At 32.5% G+C, this 19,771-nt stretch overlaps 1 protein-coding gene across 1 annotated transcript; it reads left to right on the forward strand.

Moving 5' to 3' along the window:
• The first annotated feature begins 1,232 nt into the window (after positions 1-1,232).
• On the forward strand, positions 1,233-9,803 carry LOC143051885 (uncharacterized). The gene is made up of 6 exons (XM_076224880.1): positions 1,233-1,346; positions 2,221-2,239; positions 2,962-3,075; positions 7,008-7,289; positions 8,606-8,702; positions 9,646-9,803. Exons 1-6 carry the CDS (start codon positions 1,275-1,277, stop codon positions 9,647-9,649), a joined length of 588 nt encoding a protein of 195 aa, XP_076080995.1. The 5' UTR covers positions 1,233-1,274; the 3' UTR covers positions 9,650-9,803.
• The last annotated feature ends 9,968 nt before the right edge of the window (positions 9,804-19,771 follow it).

Consider the following 19,771-nt stretch of genomic DNA (forward strand, 5'->3'; position numbering starts at 1 on the left):
ATAAAGATTGCATATTTTGGCGTTAATATTGATTCACTTATAGGGTCTTTGCATCGGAACTAAGCACATTTATTTTAAAAACCAGTTGTTGGCATGACACGGGTTATGTTCTTATCATATATGTTATGATGGTATGATACTTAACCCCTAAAGGGCAGGATTGTGCCTGATATTCATATGATGAAGACATAATCTTTCAATTAGTTTAATTGAAGTCTGGAGCTGGCATGTCAGTTAACATCCAGTAGTCTATTGTTATTTATGTATTATTGTCATTTTTTGTTTTATTTTCTTAGTTACATCTTCTGACATCAGACTCGGACTTTTCTTGAACTGAATTTTAATGTGCGTATTATTATGCGTTTACTTTTCTTCATTGGCTACATTGGCTAGAGGTAGAGGGGGAGAGTTGAGATCTCATAAACATGTTTTCTATGTTGTGATGTTATGCTATTGTTTCAGAAAAAGGGAGAAGGTTTGTTTAGTATGGCGTTCATTATCACTGAACTAGTATATATATTTATTTAAGGGTCAGTTGAAGGACGCCTCCGGGTGCGGGAATTTCTCGCTGCATTGGAGACCTGTTGGTGACCTTCTTCTGTTGTCTGCTCTATGGTCGGGTTGTTGTCTCTTTGACACATTCCCCATTTCCATTCTCAATTTTATATTAGAAAAACAAATTCTGTCTAATTTATAGATTGCAGGCTTTTGAACACAGGCACTTGTCTCCCTATCAACCTTAATATAACATGACAGGCACTTGTCTCCCTATCAACCTTAATATAACATAGACACTTGTCTCCCTATCAACCTTAATATAACATAGACACTTGTCTCCCTATCAACCTTAATATAACATAGACACTTGTCTCCCTATCAACCTTAATATAACATAGACACTTGTCTCCCTATCAACCTTAATATAACATAGACACTTGTCTCCCTATCAACCTTAATATAACATAGACACTTGTCTCCCTATCAACCTTAATATAACATAGACACTTGTCTCAGATTTTTTTCCCTGAGACAAGTGCCTGTGCTTTTAATTCGTATTTTGAAAACTTGTAAGATATTGAATAGTCTTCGTTAATTAATGGTCATTCATGAAAATATTTAAAAACTGTCTGCGTCAAAATTTAGTATAAGTGTTAGAAAAACCAAAATGTAATTGTGTTGGCCTTAGTTTCATCTTTGTCGTTTCATTTGACGCGTAGAATGACGTTCATGCTTGTTTTAATAAATCTACCTGTTATAAAAAGTTTAGACATAGAATGCAAAGTATTATACCTGTAAACATGTTACGGATTATTATATGCAGTTTACTATTGTCGCTAAACATTGAGGTAAATACATGTATTTTAAAATGACACGTTTTATTTACTTTGTTAACATCATTGGTTCACATAATTATTTACATTTACTAAAACTGAAAACATATTCATTTTTTTCGAGCCGGACTCTTACTTTTTAAGCGTATCAATTTTTATAACTTTTTATCGAATAAGAATATGTTCTTTGTTGATACTGATATTACAATAGCTTATTATATCTGTCCATTTAACCGATAGTAAGAATTAGGGACCAATCATGTAAAGATTTTATTTTTTTATGACTTGCATATTTCTATATGTATTGCTGCTCTTCAACTTCAAGTAACAGTATAAGACCTTCAACACGGAATCTAAGTTCACATCTAGACAACTAAGTTCGATAACTCTATATTGATTTTTGGGATAAAAGATGACAAATACAGGACACTATACAAATATTTAATTGATTATGGACCATCTTTTACCTGTTTCCGGGTGCGGGATTTTCTCGAAGCGTTAAAAACGATGGCATTTGGATGTTCTCTTCTCTGTTGTCGGGTTGTTGTTTCATTGACACATGTATTCAAGATCATAGGCTATTACAGGACACTTGAGTTTTTGTATTGATTGATTGATTGAAAACGTAACTTGACATATGTAAGTATACATAATGGTTTACTTTTTAAAAAAATTGTTATTTGGATGGAGAGTTGTCTCATTGGCACTCACACCACATCTTCCTATATCTATAAACAAAAGTTTAGTTTACCTATAGTATATGCCTACGTATGGAGTTAGTACGGTGTACAAGCACAGCGACAAAACACACACAAAGCTAAGGAACTGTATTGCTGTTCTTCATCTCAAAGTCACAGTGCGTAATTCATTTATCATGTTTACATTTCAGTCAGTGTCATCGAAAACGAGTAAGTGATATTTCATTTAGTAAACAATCTATATTTATTGTTTTTTCTTTGTTTAAAAAATAAAATAACACACCTTGATCAACAAAAGGTTTTTTATTCATAAATGTATTTCGTTTACATGAATAGCAAATCTATTGCAGCATATCCGACTTGACTCAGCGGGCGATTGATGGAAATGGTATTCCTAAATTTATTGAAACGTATATTTTTTGGTCAACACACGTCATTTATTACTGATGATAGGAACTAGGTGAAAAGGACAATTATTTTGCCCCCTCCCCCCCTGATATAGATATATATTATCAGTAACAGCCGTGGATAGTAAACTTTGAATTGATAATATAAAGTGAAAATATTCTATTATATTTGTGTTAATATCTCACAGAAATACGCAAAAACAACAGAAATGTAAAAAAACAAATAAATAACAAAACGGATTTTAGAAAAAAAAGTGGAGGGTTGAAAATAATTGTCCTATTCTCAAGTACCTATGATCTATGTGGACGAGGAGATTGCGGGGCATCAGTTTCTCACTTCTATTAATCCTTTCAAAAATATTATTTTAGTAATACATGTAGCTTCTTGTCATTGGGTTTCTGTTAACTTTGAAAAACAGTGATAGAATCACGAAAAACTTAATTTAATTTAAAACATTTGTTTTCATTTACTTTAATTTTGTAACTTGATCTAAGCACATATATTTATCCAATTAATGATTTCAGTAATAAGACCACCAACAGATTATGTCTGCCCCGAAGTTAAATGTAGTGAGGATTGTCCACGGGGATACACCCATGATATTCATGGCTGTAATACTTGTGACTGTAAACATACACGTAAGTATATATGGGTACACACATGTAATACTTGTGACTGAAAACGTTCATGAGAGTATACACAGATACACACATGGTATACATAGCTGTAATACTTGTGAATGTAAACCTGCACGTAAGAATACACACACACACATGATATGAATTATTATTATACTTGTGAGTGTAAATCTTCACGTATGCATACACGGATTCACACATGCTTTTCATGGATGTAATACTTGTGACTGTAAAACTTCACGTAAGCAAACACAGAAACACACATGATATTCATGGATGTAATACTTGTGACTGTAAAACTTCACGTAAGCCTACACAGAAACACACATGATATTCATGGATGTACCACTTGTGACTGTAAACCTTCACGTAAGTATAAACATATACATACATGCTATTTATAGATGTAATACTTGTGACTGTCAACCTCCATGAAAGTATACACATATACATATATGATATTCATGGATGTAATACTTGTGACTGTAAACCTTCACGTAAGTATAAACATGTACTTGCATCATATTTATGAATGTAATACTTGTCAACCTCTTCGTAAGAATACACGGATACATAGTACAACATATTCATAGATGTTAAACTTGTGACTGTTAACTCATATGTAAGAATACACAGATACACACATGATACTCCTGTATGTAATACTTGTGTCTGTTAGCTTCCACATAAGTATATATACAGATACATAGTACATGATATTTTTTGCTATAGTACTTGTGACTGTAAACCTTCACGAAAGTATAATCAGATACACATATGAAATTCATGGATGCAATACTTGTGACTTTAAACCGTCACGTAAGTATATTCAGAAACACCAAGGCTCCGTGTTGAAGGCCGGACCTTGACCTCTAATGGTTTACTTTTATAAATTGTTACTTGGATGGAGAGTTGTCTCATTGGCACTCATACCACACCTCCCTATATCTAGAGATACACATATGATATTTATGGATGTAATACTTGTGAATGTAAACCTTTACGTAAGTTTACACAGATACACATATGATATTCATAGATGTAATACTTGAGACTGTAAACCTTCACTTACGTATATATTTAAATACATTTGAAATTCATAGTAATACTTAATAGTGACTGTTAACCTTCATGTAAGTATACACAGATGCACATATGATATTCATAGACGCAATACTTGTGACTGTAAACCTTCACGTAAGTATACACAGATACACATATGATATTCATAGATGCAATACTTGTGCCTGTAAACCTTCACGTAAGTATACACAGATACACATATATGATATTCATAGATGCAATACTTGTTCCTGTAAATCTTCACGTAAGTATACACAGATTAGTCCGAGATTACTCTGGCAAAACAGCCGTTGGACATCAGAGTAATCTCGGACTAACACAGATACACATATGATATTCATAGATGCAATACTTGTGCCTGTAAACCTTCACGTAAGTATACATAGATATCGATACAAATGTGATATTCATAGATGTAATACTTGTGACTGTAAACCTTCATCTAAGTATACACAGATACACACATGATATTCATAGATGTAGTACTTGGTCCGAGACCACAATTGTCGTCCCTTAATATAGTCCCTAGTGTTAACAGTGGGTTACTTGCCAATAATTTTTATACCCCTTCCAAATTTATTTCTCCGAGTTTAATGCCTCAAATTGTAAGTAGGGGGGTGAAATTACACTGTAAAAAAATTTGGGTCCAGAATTTTACAGGAAAGTAGTGATTTGGTCCAGCTGAAAAAGGTTAAAAATTAGCACTTCGGAAGCTGTCAAAAGATTTCAAGACACCCTAAACACAAAATTGTCCATATTTTGAGTTAGAGGCGATGAAGTTTTCTATAATTTTGATATAATTTGTCCCAAAAGTAGTACAACACACTGTAAAAGTTTCATTGGGAAAGCGCAGGTGGGATTTTTTTTATTTTCATTTATGTTCTAAAAGAAATGCACTACGAATTAATTGTGTTCTCGGACCACTTGTGACTGTTAAAAAATATCTCTGAGAGTTTACTATTTATCTAAACGAAGATTAAAGCAGTAAATATTATAATGCTTTTTATCATGTCAAGTGACTTGTATTGTTAAGAATCTCAAATAACCACTCTTTTTTTTTTTTGTGTGAACTAGCTTCAAAATACCAGGCGCAGATCCAGAAATTTTTTTAAAGGGAGGGGGACGGGGTTACAACACATGCAAGTCATATAAAAAAGGGGTGTCTAACCATTTATCCCCATTCGAAAGCACACATTGTCAAACAAAAAAGGGCGGTTTAACTGAATACAGTGGCATGTAATCTTGTATCAGATGATGAAATTACAATTTCATGATAAATGATATTTTGTTAAAAAATAAGCTTCATGCAAACCTTTTTCTGCTTATTTGCTTGATCATTTAGAGAGGTGCGAAGTAAACAAAAAAAATGAAGAAATAGGCTTTAAATATTTTTTTCTGTTATTGTGAAATCGTGTTTTTTCTTTGTGTACTTGTTTTTCTCCTTGCGTCGCTTCTTTTCTAAATTGATTCAATTCTACTCTTTAAAGATTTCTTGTGCATTTTTGCTTGCTTCATTTGGCTTTGTTTTTCATATATATATTTATATATATGGTCATCTTACTTTTACATGTCAAATTTTATAGCGATTATAGGACCTATAAGTTGTGGACCTGTTTGTAAGATTGGGTGTATGTATGGGAATGTATTAGATAAACATGTCGCTGTAAGCCAAAACGTTAGTACAACATTATATCTGATACTGATGTACAATGTTTGAAACAAAAAAAGATAAAAAATAAAGTATGAGGCCCCTCATGGGGGGGTCCTAGTAATCACATAATCACCATTTTTTTGCCAATATAATCACATAATCATTAAATATTTGCTTATCTTTAGTAATCAAATAATCATAAACTAAAAATACAGTCCTAGGTAATCAAATAATCATGAAATATTTGGCTTAATAATCAAATAATCATTAAAAAAACGGCCAAGTAATCACATAATCAAAAACCCCATGAGGGCCCTCAAAAGCAAATATTTGAAATCTTATAATCTGTATTAATGCATTAAACAATTTTCAACACGCGTTTTAAAATTAAATTGAAATTTCATAAAGGAGAGCTTATTTTCGAATATAGGAAAATGTGTGATTGAACGAGGGTCTATATTAACCACAAGTCACGAAGAACACCCATTGAACAATAACGGACAATGGAAGATCGTACAACATTTCCTGGAATCGTTTGTTGATTACGATAACAGGATGATGAACTTTCAATGATATGTTTTTACACGCTGTGAAACCAAGGTCTATCAAGGTCGGAAAGTTTGGTGCTTGTGAAAGTTAATAAATAAACTCATCATAGATACCAGGATTCAAATTTTATAATTACGCCAGACGCGCGTTTCGTCTACAAAAGACTCATCAGTGACGCTCGAATCAAAAAAATGTTTAAAAGGCCAAATAGAGTACGAAGTTGAAGAGCATTGAGGACCAAAAATTCCTAAAACTTTTGCCAAATACAGCTAAGGTAATATATTCCTGAGGTAGAAAAGCCCTAGTTTTCAAAAATTCAAACTTTTGCTAACAGTTAATTTATAATTATGATTATATCAATGATAACTCAAGTCAGCACAATTTTTTTTTTATTTATTAAAATCCAATAAACGAAAATTTCAAATACTGAGTCATTCTCTTTTTTTTTTTTTGATCAAAAACAAAAAAAATCATAAAAAGTACTACCGAAATGCAGGATGTTAAATGAAACCACGAGTGCACTTAAATAAAACGAAAGAGAAAAGCGCAGACAACATTTATATAATAAATCAAATGTATTAACGACTTAAAGACAGATTCTTTGAGAATGTATTTGCAGGCTTTATGTAGTTATTTGATATTTTTTCAGCATTTCAAACTGAGGTTGGCAAATGTCCAAAAAGTTCTAAGTCAAATATAGAATGTCCCGCTAAGCTAAGTCATAGTTGTGATACTGACTACGACTGCAGTGGAGGAAAGAAATGTTGCACTTTTGGATGTAATAGGAAGTGTATTTATCCAAAGCATGGACCGTTGATATATCCTCCGGCGTGCGGACCGGGAGTGTGTTTTATATCATGTCCGTACGGAAATATCGTAGATAGCCGTGGTTGCGAAACATGCCGCTGTAAACCGAAACCTAGACCAATACGTAAGTTGAAACAGAATTGGCAATTTCAGAAATTAAATGATTATGGGTAATTTCATTGTTCGTATCCCAAAACGCAAATTACGTCATGTTGTTGGTTGAATTACAATTGTTTAGAACACTGTTAGCTAATCACAAACGATTTTGGTGTGCGCTTTTGAAAATATTACCCAGAATTCATTAGATTCTGAAACGGCGAATTTATCATGTGTACAAGACAAACAAACATGAAGCATAAAAAACAACGATTTTAAAATTGTTATTCGCGACACACAACAGTACACTAAACAAAGCATAAAAAACTAAAGACGGAGCAACTGAACACGAATCCCACCAAAAAGCGGTTGTGACCTCAGGTGCTCCGGAAGGATAAGCAATCCTTACTTCACATGTGCCGCTTGTCGTATTTTAAACAACCATTAATCAATCAGTCGATAGGATGTGTATTGTTGGTTGGCATGTTGGAATTTGGGCATTTTACAATTTGGGGCTTCTTTTGATTGGAATATTGAAAAGGCACATCTTGGAGGGCCTTGGTTTGGGCAGGAACATATATTAGGTATACTGTTCCCAGGTTTTGGGGTTGGTAATTTATCATTAAATATTTGAGGCAGTTTTTTCTTTATTTCTAAAAAACAACGCTTACTAGTATTCTGTAAAATTCTCGTAAACATGATTTTCCCCTTGTATTTGATACATAGTTCATTACTGTTTTCAATATTTTATTACTTAATTCTTTTATTTTCAACCGTTATTGTTTATTCTTTTGCACCTAATTATTCTTTAATCTTTATACTTTTTCCTTCTTTTTCTCTATCAATTATTTTTTTGGCAATTATTCTCCATTCTGTGGACACCATCCTGACCCTCATCTGCATGTTCCCTTTGTTGTGTTCACTACTCACGTACACATGGATAAGGAATATGAAAACGTATCTCATTGCCGATGATGGCGGTTCTTCTATTGTCTGTCCATCAATTATCTTAATATTTCAGCTTATCTATGTCCTAGGATTATGTGTCTGTCCATCAATTATTTTTATATTTCAGCTTATCCATGTCCTAGGATTATGTGTCTGTCCATCAATTATCTTTATATTTCAGCTTACCCATGTCCTAGTATTATGTGTCCATCAATTATCTTTATATTTCAGCTTATCCATGTCATAGGATTATGTGTCTGTCCATCAATTATCTTTATATTTCAGCTTATCCATGTCCTAGGATTGTGTGTCTGTCCATCAATTATCTTTAATATATTTCAGCTTATTCATGTCCTAGGATTATGTGTCTTTCCATCAATTATCTTTATATTTCAGCTTATCCATGTCCTAGGATTATGTGTCTGACAAGACACTGTTACCATGGTGGGGGCCCTTTGAAAGATAGACATGGATGTCCAACGTGCGGATGCAGGTAGGTAATTACACACATTATAAATATACCATTGGAAGTTCATTAATCGAAGAACAACAACATATAATGGAGATTGTAGTCCTATTCTCTATTTGGGCGTTCCAGAATCCTCAGGACTATGAGTAAATTGATTGTTAGTAACCCCCCAAAAAATAAAAAAAAAAACGTCTCGGGATTGGTTAAATTTCCACTGTATATGCCGCTTTGAACCAATCACTACGTTTAAATGTACGATTTTGAAAATATTACCCAGCATGCGTTAAATTCTGAAACCATGATTTTTTTTCTGAATGATTAAACTTAACATATGTTTCAAGTGAAATAACCGGTTATCTGACTGTTAACTGAACACTTATATTCCTTTATTCAGAATTGTTTTTATCTTTTAAATGAACGACGAAACGCTGATTTATACGTTCTGATTCAACAATAAACTGTTAGTAGTATATATATATATATATATATATATGATATAAATGTCTGCACACACACAACATAGATAAGAAGAGACAGTATGTCAACAGCATTAGCACAAAAAAGAGCACACAACCGCTTCCCAAACGAGTTTACAAAGATTCAAAGGCAACAATAGGCTTGTTCTCTCTCTTATAACGAAATCTGAGAAAAATATTCTTCGTCTCATAATGAACAATAAAACGTTTGATTTAGGCTTTCGGATTCAATAATAAACTGTTAAGCATTCAGATCATGTAGATGTCAGAATCAATAAACAGATAATGGTCATAACGGGCTGGTAACCAGTAGATGGAATCAAGCTGTCTTTGAATTGTATTTCCGACAAAGAAGTTAATTAAAACAGTAAACACAAAATAAAACATTGCATTAGATAATGATCTACATCTTCTCTTCTACAAACATTGTAATACTGGTACTTAATGGTAACTTCTAATATAAACTATACTTCTGTATATTGTTCTTGTAGATAATATAAGTTACTGTTCGAGAATCAAGAACTCTAAGAAGATTTATAAAACTTGTGCAGTGGACTGTCGTTTAACTTTCTTTTTTTTTCCATTTCAGTTATGTTACTTTATCGAATTGATCTTTGTTGACTTTTTAAAATAATACTTGTTCGAACTTTTTTGGTGTTATTATTATTTTAAAGATTTTTTTCTGCGTTTTACAATTAACTAAGGTTTTTATGGCGGTCTTTATGTCACATATGTTTAAAGTCCTGCATGCAACCAATGACTTAACATTCACGTTATATCAGGAATTAATCGCAACTGATGGTCTGAATGGAAGGTCCCGCATTTCTATATTCTGAAAAAAAACCCAACAAGACCCTAGTACAACTATCATCAAACAAATAAACAATTTTGAACCAACAGGATGTATTATGTGTATACTCTTTTTATATAAATACATTTGTTCAATATAAACTACAAAACACAATTTACCAAACATTAGGTCGGAGATCACAATTTACCAAACATAAGGTCCGAGACCACAATTTACCAAACATAAGGTACGAGACCACAATTTACCAAACATAAGGTCCGAGACCACAATTTACCAAACATAAGGTACGAGACCACAATTAATTCGTAGTGCATTTCTTTTAGAACATAAATGAAAATTAAAAGAATCCCACCTTCGCTTTCTCAATGAAATTTTTACAGTGTGTTGTACTACTTTTGGGACAAATTATATCAAAATTATAGAAAACTTCATCGCCTCTAACTCAAAATATGGACAATTTTATGTTTAGGGCGTCTTGAAATCTTTTGACAGCTTTCTAAGTGCTAATTTATAACCTTTTTCAGCTGGACCAAATCACTACTTTCCTTTAAAATTCTGGACCCAAGTTTTTTTACAGTGTAATTTCACCCTCCTACTTCCAATTTGAAGCATCAAACATGGAGAAATAAATTTGGAAGGGGTATGAAAAATATTGGCAAGTAACCCACTGTCAACACTAGGGACTATATTCGTATGCCTTCTGATCTTATGGATGTACTTAGGTGATTTAAGGTAAAATTGCATAAATCAAGAATTCAAAATTGATACTTTCACCTGGAAGAGTATTAGATAAGGATCAAAATAAGCTAATCATATTGATACGTCATGGAGCTCCTTTTTGCGATATTTGATTTATAAAATATGGCGAGAAAAGGCTGTCTCTGACTTTTACCTTGTATTTGCATTGGTATTATTTGGGTAAAAGAAAATCAAGAATCTGCTTAATATTGTCAAATGACGTTTTATGAGCTATTACGTCTAATGTTAAAAGATAGATAGGTGTAATGGGCAAATGTTTTACCTTGTATCGTATGAAAAAACACCAAGGAGTCCGAACATTTGACACTTATGTCCGAATCAACCCATTTTGAAAAGGGGGTTATAACCACTGGATCAACATGAAAAAAATGCATAATTCAAAAAATAATAATAAGAGGCTCTATAGAGCCTGTGTCGTTCACCTTGGTTTATATGCATATTCAATAAAGGACACTGTAGACGATAATAGAAATAATGACAAAAATCTCCCTTTTTTATCTTATGTTTAGGGTAAAAAAAGCTCCTTATCTAACTGGGATAAAAGTAACAATCTACTTAAAGCATCGACAACATTTAATTTTTTAGTAGGTTTTGATTATCTAAGTTTCAATCTATCTTAAAAGTTTCATATTTTTTATCATTATATGATAAGGGCAAAGCAAAATCAAATGGTTATAATCGTCATTGAAGAACATTAACTCCAATAAGGAGTCATCGGACAATTTCCGCCATTTGCCTTAATTGTAGATTCTTTCTATCAAGTTAAAGATTTTGGTTATAAGAGCTAAACGCCAAAAAGTGTATTAATCGTCCTTAACAGGCAATAACTCTAGTCAACTGACGATTTCAATTATAAGACTTTAGTTCGACAATGTTAACTTAATTGTAAAACTTCTTTTGCTGATAATTTTTGCAATTTAAAGTTTCTCTGTGTATTATAATTAAAGATATAGGCAAAATTAAAAAAAAGAGATAAATTTGTAATTCTAAAAAAAAGGCAATAACTCCTACAGGAAATTGACATGTATGGACAGTTGATAGATCTCAACATACCTATTCAGTTTTCCTTCATTTATAACGGTTATCAGAATGATGGACAAAACTTGCATTTTACCACGTAGGTTTTATTTTTAGCCACGTCCACCATATTTGATAGCAGGTGGGGTCACCGGGAAAATTTCTAAAAATCAATATCCTAATGGTTATTGTAGCCAAGTTTCGTTCTATTTTGCCCAATTATTTAACTGGAAAATATTTTTGTGAAAGATGACAAAAGTTTTTGAAAAATTGTTTTAGAAATGACTATAAATGGCAATAACTCATTATCGGGTCTATTAACAGTTTTGGTCTTATTAACTTATTTGTGGATCTTACTTTGCTGAACATGATTGCTGGTCACATTTTATCTCTATCTATAATAATATTCAAGCTATGGCATTTAAACAGTCAGAATGCATATGTTCAAACTCTTTGAGGTCATTTCTTAGAAACACCAAACAAAATAACTAATATGTAAATTGGACCTACTTAGAAACTATAATTATCCTTGCATTTTTACTTGATAAAATATTTATTCGCTATGGAGATTCTGCATATCGTCAATTTATTGGAATTCAAATTGGTACTTACTGTATACCAGTATTGCGGACCCTTTTCTGTATTGTTATGAGTTACAATTTATAACTCAAATCAGCAAAGACCCATCGAAAAAAAAACATCTGATGCAAAACATTAATAACTCTAAGATCTTTTGATGATGTATTGGCTCTAAATAATGACAACTTCAGTTTGTACACTAAATAGATTTAGCCTGCCGAACTTACTTTAAATGAAGTTAATATTGAACAATTAACACTGCCCTTTCCTGGATTTTGATATCTTTGTCGTTAACGAGAAGCGTAAAACACAAATTTATGAAAAATTATATGATTTTTCATTTGCCGTTGTTACTTATCCAGTTTTAGATGGTCACGCTCCTATGTCAACATCGGAAGGTGCTAACTTTTCTCAACTGATTGGATGCGCTGTTGTATGTAAAAAGTAAAATCACAAAAATACTGAACCCATAGGAAAATCTAATCACATGACAAAATCAAATGACAAAACACATCAAAAACGAACGGATAAGAACAAGAACTGTCATATTCCTGACTTGGTACAGGCATTTTCAAATGTAGAAAATGATGGATTAAACCTGGTTTTAAAGCGCTAAACATCTCACTTTGATGACAGTCTCATCAAATTCCGTTATATTTAAATTGATGCGTGAACTAAACAGACATAATAAATAAAATAGTCAAAATATGGGTACAGCAGTCATCATCATGTAACAATTTTAAAAGGAACAATTTAACAGAACACAAAAACATCTACAAACACATTCATTGATTCGCGTGTCTGACGTCAACAGGGGGTTTCGATATCAAAAACTAGTCAAAACTTTTACCAAATGTTATCATCGGTACATGGACATCATTCAAAAATATAAATCAACATACATACATCTTGTACGTTCGGGTAGTTCACACCCAATCTTTTATGGTAATATACTTTGATTAAAATATGTATTCTCACTAAAATATTTTAGCATCACTTTCCAATTTGACTTACAATTTGACTTAACACATAAACAATATCACCGCTAATACTAACATAAAAACATTCGTAAATATAAATCAACTTGAAGACATCCTATACGTTTAGGTATTTCACATCCCAACTTTTCAACAAACCATTTTTTTTTAAATGTCCTGTACCAAGTCAGAAAAATGGCAATTGTTATCTTATAGTTCGTTTCTGAGTGTGTTGCATTGTATTTTTTTTTTATTGCATTTTAGTGTTTCTGTTGTTTCATTGTTTTCCTCTTATATTTGATGCGTTTCCCTCAGTTTAGTTTGTAACCCGAATTTGTTTTTTCTCAATCGATTTATCACTTTCAAACAACGGTATACTACTGTTGCCTTTGTTTATGGTAATTTATTATACAAAGCACTAACATGTCTTCATCCATCTCAAAATCTAACCAAACTTTTAAACAAACGTATGCAGAAGGGATATAGTTACGATACTGTAGTCGGGTCATTAAGGGAGTTCGCTTGTCAGTTTCAAAGTAATTAACTTTCCAAAACACTAGTTTATATTGATAGGGGATTGTTAAAGGAATCCAAAAAGCAAAAAAATATATATGGGTCACCGTGCTTGTTTTCGAAATATAAGCCATTGAAATTTTGGCGGGAAAATATTCTCTCTTGACTTTTCATAGCTTTATCATTGACAAATTTAAGTTCTGTAAAACTATTAAAAAATAATTCAAATTTTAGAAGACTTTTACAGATGGCTTATCATTATACATCTAAAAGATTAACAAAAAGAAAAATGGGGGTCACCGGACAAAGTTTTTCAAGGCATTCAAATGGATAAAACCAGAGGATTCCGAAAATCTGACAAAAAATCCAAAACATGACAAGCATGACAACATCCTTAAGGATGGCATATTTTGATATTACTGTGGATTCATTAATGTTTGTTGGATACCAATTTTCGTGGTGACAGGTGAACCACGAAATAAAATTTTCAACGAATGGCAAATTTTCTATAGGCTTGTATGTCTTCATCAAAACCACGAAATTAAATATATACGAACATGCAAGTTTTCCCTTAGACACAAAAATTGGTACCTACGAAAATAAATAAATCCACTGTAATATTTATTCACTCATATGGTCTTTTCATCGGAAAGAAAAACACACATTTGAAACCAGTTGCTGCCATGAATGGGTTTTATTTTTCTCATACATTTTATTATGGTATGACACTTAACCCCTATCGGGAGGGATCGTGCTTGATTTTCATCTAATGAAGACATCTTTGAAACTGATCTTAACTGTGTGTATTGCTGTGTGTTTATTTATTCCACATTAGCTAAAGGTACAGGGTAGGTTCAAGATCTCACTAAACATGTTGCACCCGGCACATTTTTTATCCTGTCCAAAGTCAGGAATTTCTTATTTTTGGCTTATCTATGTATTTTTGATTTTATTGGGACGTCCATTTTAGCTGGGGTGGTATAAAATTATTGATTAGAGACCAGCTGAATCGGCCACCTGGGTGGGATTTTCTCGCTGTGTTGAAGAACCGTTGGAGTAATTTCTGATCTACAATCGGTTTTGTGTCTCTTTGACACATTCTTCGTTTCCATTCTCAATTCTTTTTGTATCTTTAACTTCGTTTGTAGATGTTGTTTGAGGTTTGTATAGTGTATTGACATTTTATCTGTATATTATCAATTATAAATCTATAAACATATTATAAATACTACGCAGTTTTCACCTACAGAAGAGACTCTGACATGGTAAATAATACGGCAATTAATTATATCATATGTCTTTCTATCTTTCATACCTGTCATTATCTAAGTATCTATGAAATAGTTTAGTTAGTAGTTGTATTATACATACAAGAAATAGTTTAGTTTAATAAAATGTAGTTATAGAAGCAGTCACGTTTATTTCGTAGTTGTATTGTACATACAAGAACCCAAATACAGTTATAAATAAACAATATTTTGTTTCGATCTGATGAATGAACAGGTATAAGAAGATGTGGTGTGAGTTCCAATGAGACAACTCTTCAACCAGGTCACAATTTGTAAAAGTAAGCTTTAAACCAACAATGTGGTTGTAGTCTGCCGTAAATACTACACGGACGTTCTTAAGAATCAAATTTTAAATTCATCTACATTGAGGTCCATCCGCTCCACAGAGAGTCATATTGTAAACAAACACATAACAACCACATTAAAGCTTAAGGCTTCTTCTGAACATTTGAAGGTCCCTACTATGTATTTGCTACCTAAACTACACAACAAACCATTTAAATGTCGGTTCATCTCGGCCTCTAGTAAGTGTTCTACAACTAATATTTCAGTGCTTTTAACAAGTTCGTTAACTACTATTAAAGAGCTTATCATAAACTATTAAAATATATGAACATATATAGTGGTATAAACTATTTTTGGAGTGTAAAAAATTCTTTGGATGTTTTAGATAAATTACGTGCTTTTGATGGTCCTTTTGATTCTGTCGACAGTTTTGATTTTTCTCCTCTTTACACTACACTTCCGCACTATATTATTAATTAAAAGTATTCCTATTTAATAAAATGGTCGTTTGGTAAAGCTGAATGTAAATATATTTGCTGCAACTCATTTAAAGCCTTCTTCTCTAATGAGAAAGGTAAATATGCTAGATATACTTACTGGAGGTGTGATGAGATGATTGAGACTTTTCATTTTCTCCTTGATAATATTTATGTACGTTTCGGTAACAAATTTTATGGACAGGTTGTAGGTATCCACATCGGCACTAATTGTGCCCCTTTAACAGCAGACTTGTTTTTGTACTGTTACGAATCACAGTTTATGACTAAACTCAGTAAAGACCCGTCGAAATTGCATTTAATTGATAAATTCAACAACACAGTTATCTTGATGATATTTTTTCGTTAAATACTCAAGAATTTTCACAATATACCCCAAGGAACTTACTTTAAAAAAATCAAATTGTACGATAATAACTGTCCTTTCCTGGATTTAGATATTTCGGTTTTAAACAGGAAACTCCGAACTAAATTAACGACAAAAGGGACGATTTTTCGTTCCCTATTGTTAATTTTCCATTTTTAGATGGTGATGTTCCTTTGGCACCATCTTAGGGTGTTTATATTTCACAGCTCGTTCGTTATGCCCGTGTCTGTTTTGACGTTTTTTCTTTTAACGAACGCAATCTATGTATTACTGGTAAATTATTAAACCAGGGATATCGTTACCATGAATTACTTAAAACCTTTACTAAATTTTTCGATAGATATAAAGATTTGGTTTTGAAGTTTCGTTGTACCTGTAGAAAACTTATTTCAACCGGGATAGCACATCCTCATTTTTACGGAATTTTGTTGTTAATCGTGCCCGGAAATTTAGAAATCATCCCTGTAAACGTATCGCTCCTTTAAATAAACCTATTCTAAAAGGTTACCAATTCAACACTGTAATACGATCATTGAATATTGTTTTTATTGGTATAAATATTGATTTTGTTATCAGTAAATTAAAAGCAACCTAAATATTACTAGTATGTTTTATACACATATACATTCATGGATCTACAATCTGTCGATACCTGTAACTTGGCATTGCACAAGGTAATGTTTTTTTCTCTGACTGTTTATGACGTCTCTACACTAAATCCATTGGATGTTGGATGTGTACGGATTGATTGTTTAATCTTAGATGCATGATTTTTTTATTAGTTGTTAGGGGCTTTGAACTAGCTGTTAGATAACTCCGAGTACTCTCAGATCTGTTCTTAGTGTCTTTTTGTTGTCGGGATGTACAAGTACCCGGCCACGTCCACTTGAATTTTTGTCCATCTGATGAATTAAGCCTGATTTCTATAGTTCGTTCTTATGTTGTACTGGTATACCACTGTCCCAGATTAGGGGGAGGGTTGGGATCCGAAAACATGGCTAACCCCACCACATTATTTATGTATGTGCCTGTCCCAAGTCAGGAGCCTGTAATTCAGTGGTTGTCGTTTGTTTATGTGTTACATATTTGTTTTTCGTTCATTTTATTTTATATAAATAAGGCCGTTTGTTTTCTCGTTTGAATTGTTTTACATTGTCATACGGGGGCCTTTTATAGCTGACTATGCGATATGGTCTTTGCTCATTGTTGGAGGCCGTACGGTGACTTAAAGTTGTTAATTTCTATGTCATTTTGGTCTCTTGATGACATTTGTCTCTGCGGCAATCATACCACATCTTCTTTTTTATATTTTATAGGTCATAGTAGCCTTGTCTCACAATGTACAACAAGCTATAAAAGGCCCCAAACATGACTAGCGTAAAATCATTCAATCACAAAAAACCGACGGTTTAATCCATATAATAAACTAGAACGAGAAACACTTATGATAGTCACCACTTCAGTGTTAACATGTATATCTATTATGTAGACATTTTTATATATTTGTAGGACTCGGAGGTGCGATGGGGACGCTGAAGTGCGATGGTCACGCTGAAGTGCGATGGTCCACGCCGAAGTACGATGGTCCTTTCGCTGAAGTGCGATGGTTTTGAGTATGATGTTTGAATAATATGACGTTTTCAAAATACAACATGGATTCGCAGGCAGGAGAATAGGGTTTTGTAGATGAAGGTTTGATGTTAAAAAAGAAAAATAAGGAAGTAAGAAACAAACAAACAATTCAAGTCCCGAACAGTTTTAAGCATTACATGTTGAGGTTAAACAAATATATTAAAACATTTTAGGCAGCAAAGCGGCTAAATGATGAACTTGGTCACCAAATGGGCTAACCCGTATTCTGAATTATGCCGCAGACTTTTTGTACGATAAATACAGTATACTAATCTAAATATTAATCTTAATTCATCTTACGGTAGGCGTCACATGATTTTATGTGGGCAATTTAAAAATTAAAAAAAATATGATAGTATTAGCAATGTTTCAATGATTTTGCTATATCAAGTTCATATAATGTTGTTTTATTCCCGAGATATTTTTGTTTTGTTTTGAAAGAACACCGTCGCTCTTGGTTTTTTTTATGGTTTCAGTCTAAAACATGTCAAGACAGAAATTAACCTGACTAAACCCTACGTGTACTTCCCAATTTATCATCCTCATCTTTGTTTTTCGTGAAATAATTGACAAGCTTCGCTATTAGTAAAGTATTAATTTACTTGTCGGTATTTTTACTTCGTGGATACTGTTCCGACATTCAAGGTCAGTACAACATGTATATATAAATTGAAGAAGAATGTGAGCAATAACTAAGTTTTATCATAATATTTAAGTAAATGAGATGGACACTTGTAGTACTATTATAAAGACCTACACGCTGAATCTTTTTTTTAATTTCTCCTTTGAACACCTTATTCCATACTCTTGCGTGCTAAAAGAATAATTGGAGACTTTGAAAATTAGATTAAAACAAAACTTAAAGTCTTAGGTTTGATCTAAACAGATGTTAAAACATCTTCCAAATAAGAGGCTAGCAGCCAAATTTTAATGGTGTTATTTTATTACAACAGCCAATGTGCATTTTGCTTTTACTCAAGTCTGAAGTTGGCCATCGCACTACAGCGTAAATATCAACAAGTTAACGTCACAATGTTACCATCGCACTTCAGCGTGTTAACCATCGCACTTCAGCGTAGACCATCGCACTTCAGCGTGACCATCACGGATCGGAGTACCATCGCGGTTCCGAGTCCTACATATTTACTGTTTGCAAAAGTATGACTACATTTATCATACTATATATCTATGTCAAAACAAAGTAAGTACGAATACACTTTACAAGTAGTTTAAAAAAACAGGTTGAAAGTTTATCACCTTATTGAAAATAACAAAAAACCAATGATGTATTTTCTTTATATGAGATTTTTTTTTATAAATTGATAAATGTTCTGTGGTTGTTGCTGCACACGATATAAAAGCGACGACAGTTCCTGTTGCGAGAGGTATATTTAAGGCTTAATATATACTTGTCGATTGATAAAAAATATCGTAATTAATATAGATTTGATGAAAATTCGAATTCAGTGTAAAATTTGTTCCACTCAAAAACATTGCATGTATGAAGACACGAAAAATATTCAGAAATGTATTTAGTAATACCATAATAACACCTTATATGAGAATGCTTGATTTTTATTGGTTGGTTTCCAGTGTATTTTTTGCATATTCTGTCTTTTTTCCCCCATTTTAAACGAATTGGCATGTTTTTTACCACTGCCTGGTGAATTTGCCTCTAATGCCCTTGTATTGCAATTTTTTTACCCTTGCGAGCTTTAGCTTTAGCTTTGTCCTGATACCATTGTTATATATCTTATATTACTGATTCCTCAACAAATGTACAACCCAATGTAATGTAAAATAGTATGTTTTTCTGTATATCTTGTTCAACTTCAGTGATACCAGTTTAAAATGATACATCTATATATATAGACATTAAATTTTACAGCAC

This window comes from Mytilus galloprovincialis, chromosome 11, assembly GCF_965363235.1.
Source record: "Mytilus galloprovincialis chromosome 11, xbMytGall1.hap1.1, whole genome shotgun sequence".
Taxonomy (NCBI): domain Eukaryota; kingdom Metazoa; phylum Mollusca; class Bivalvia; order Mytilida; family Mytilidae; genus Mytilus; species Mytilus galloprovincialis.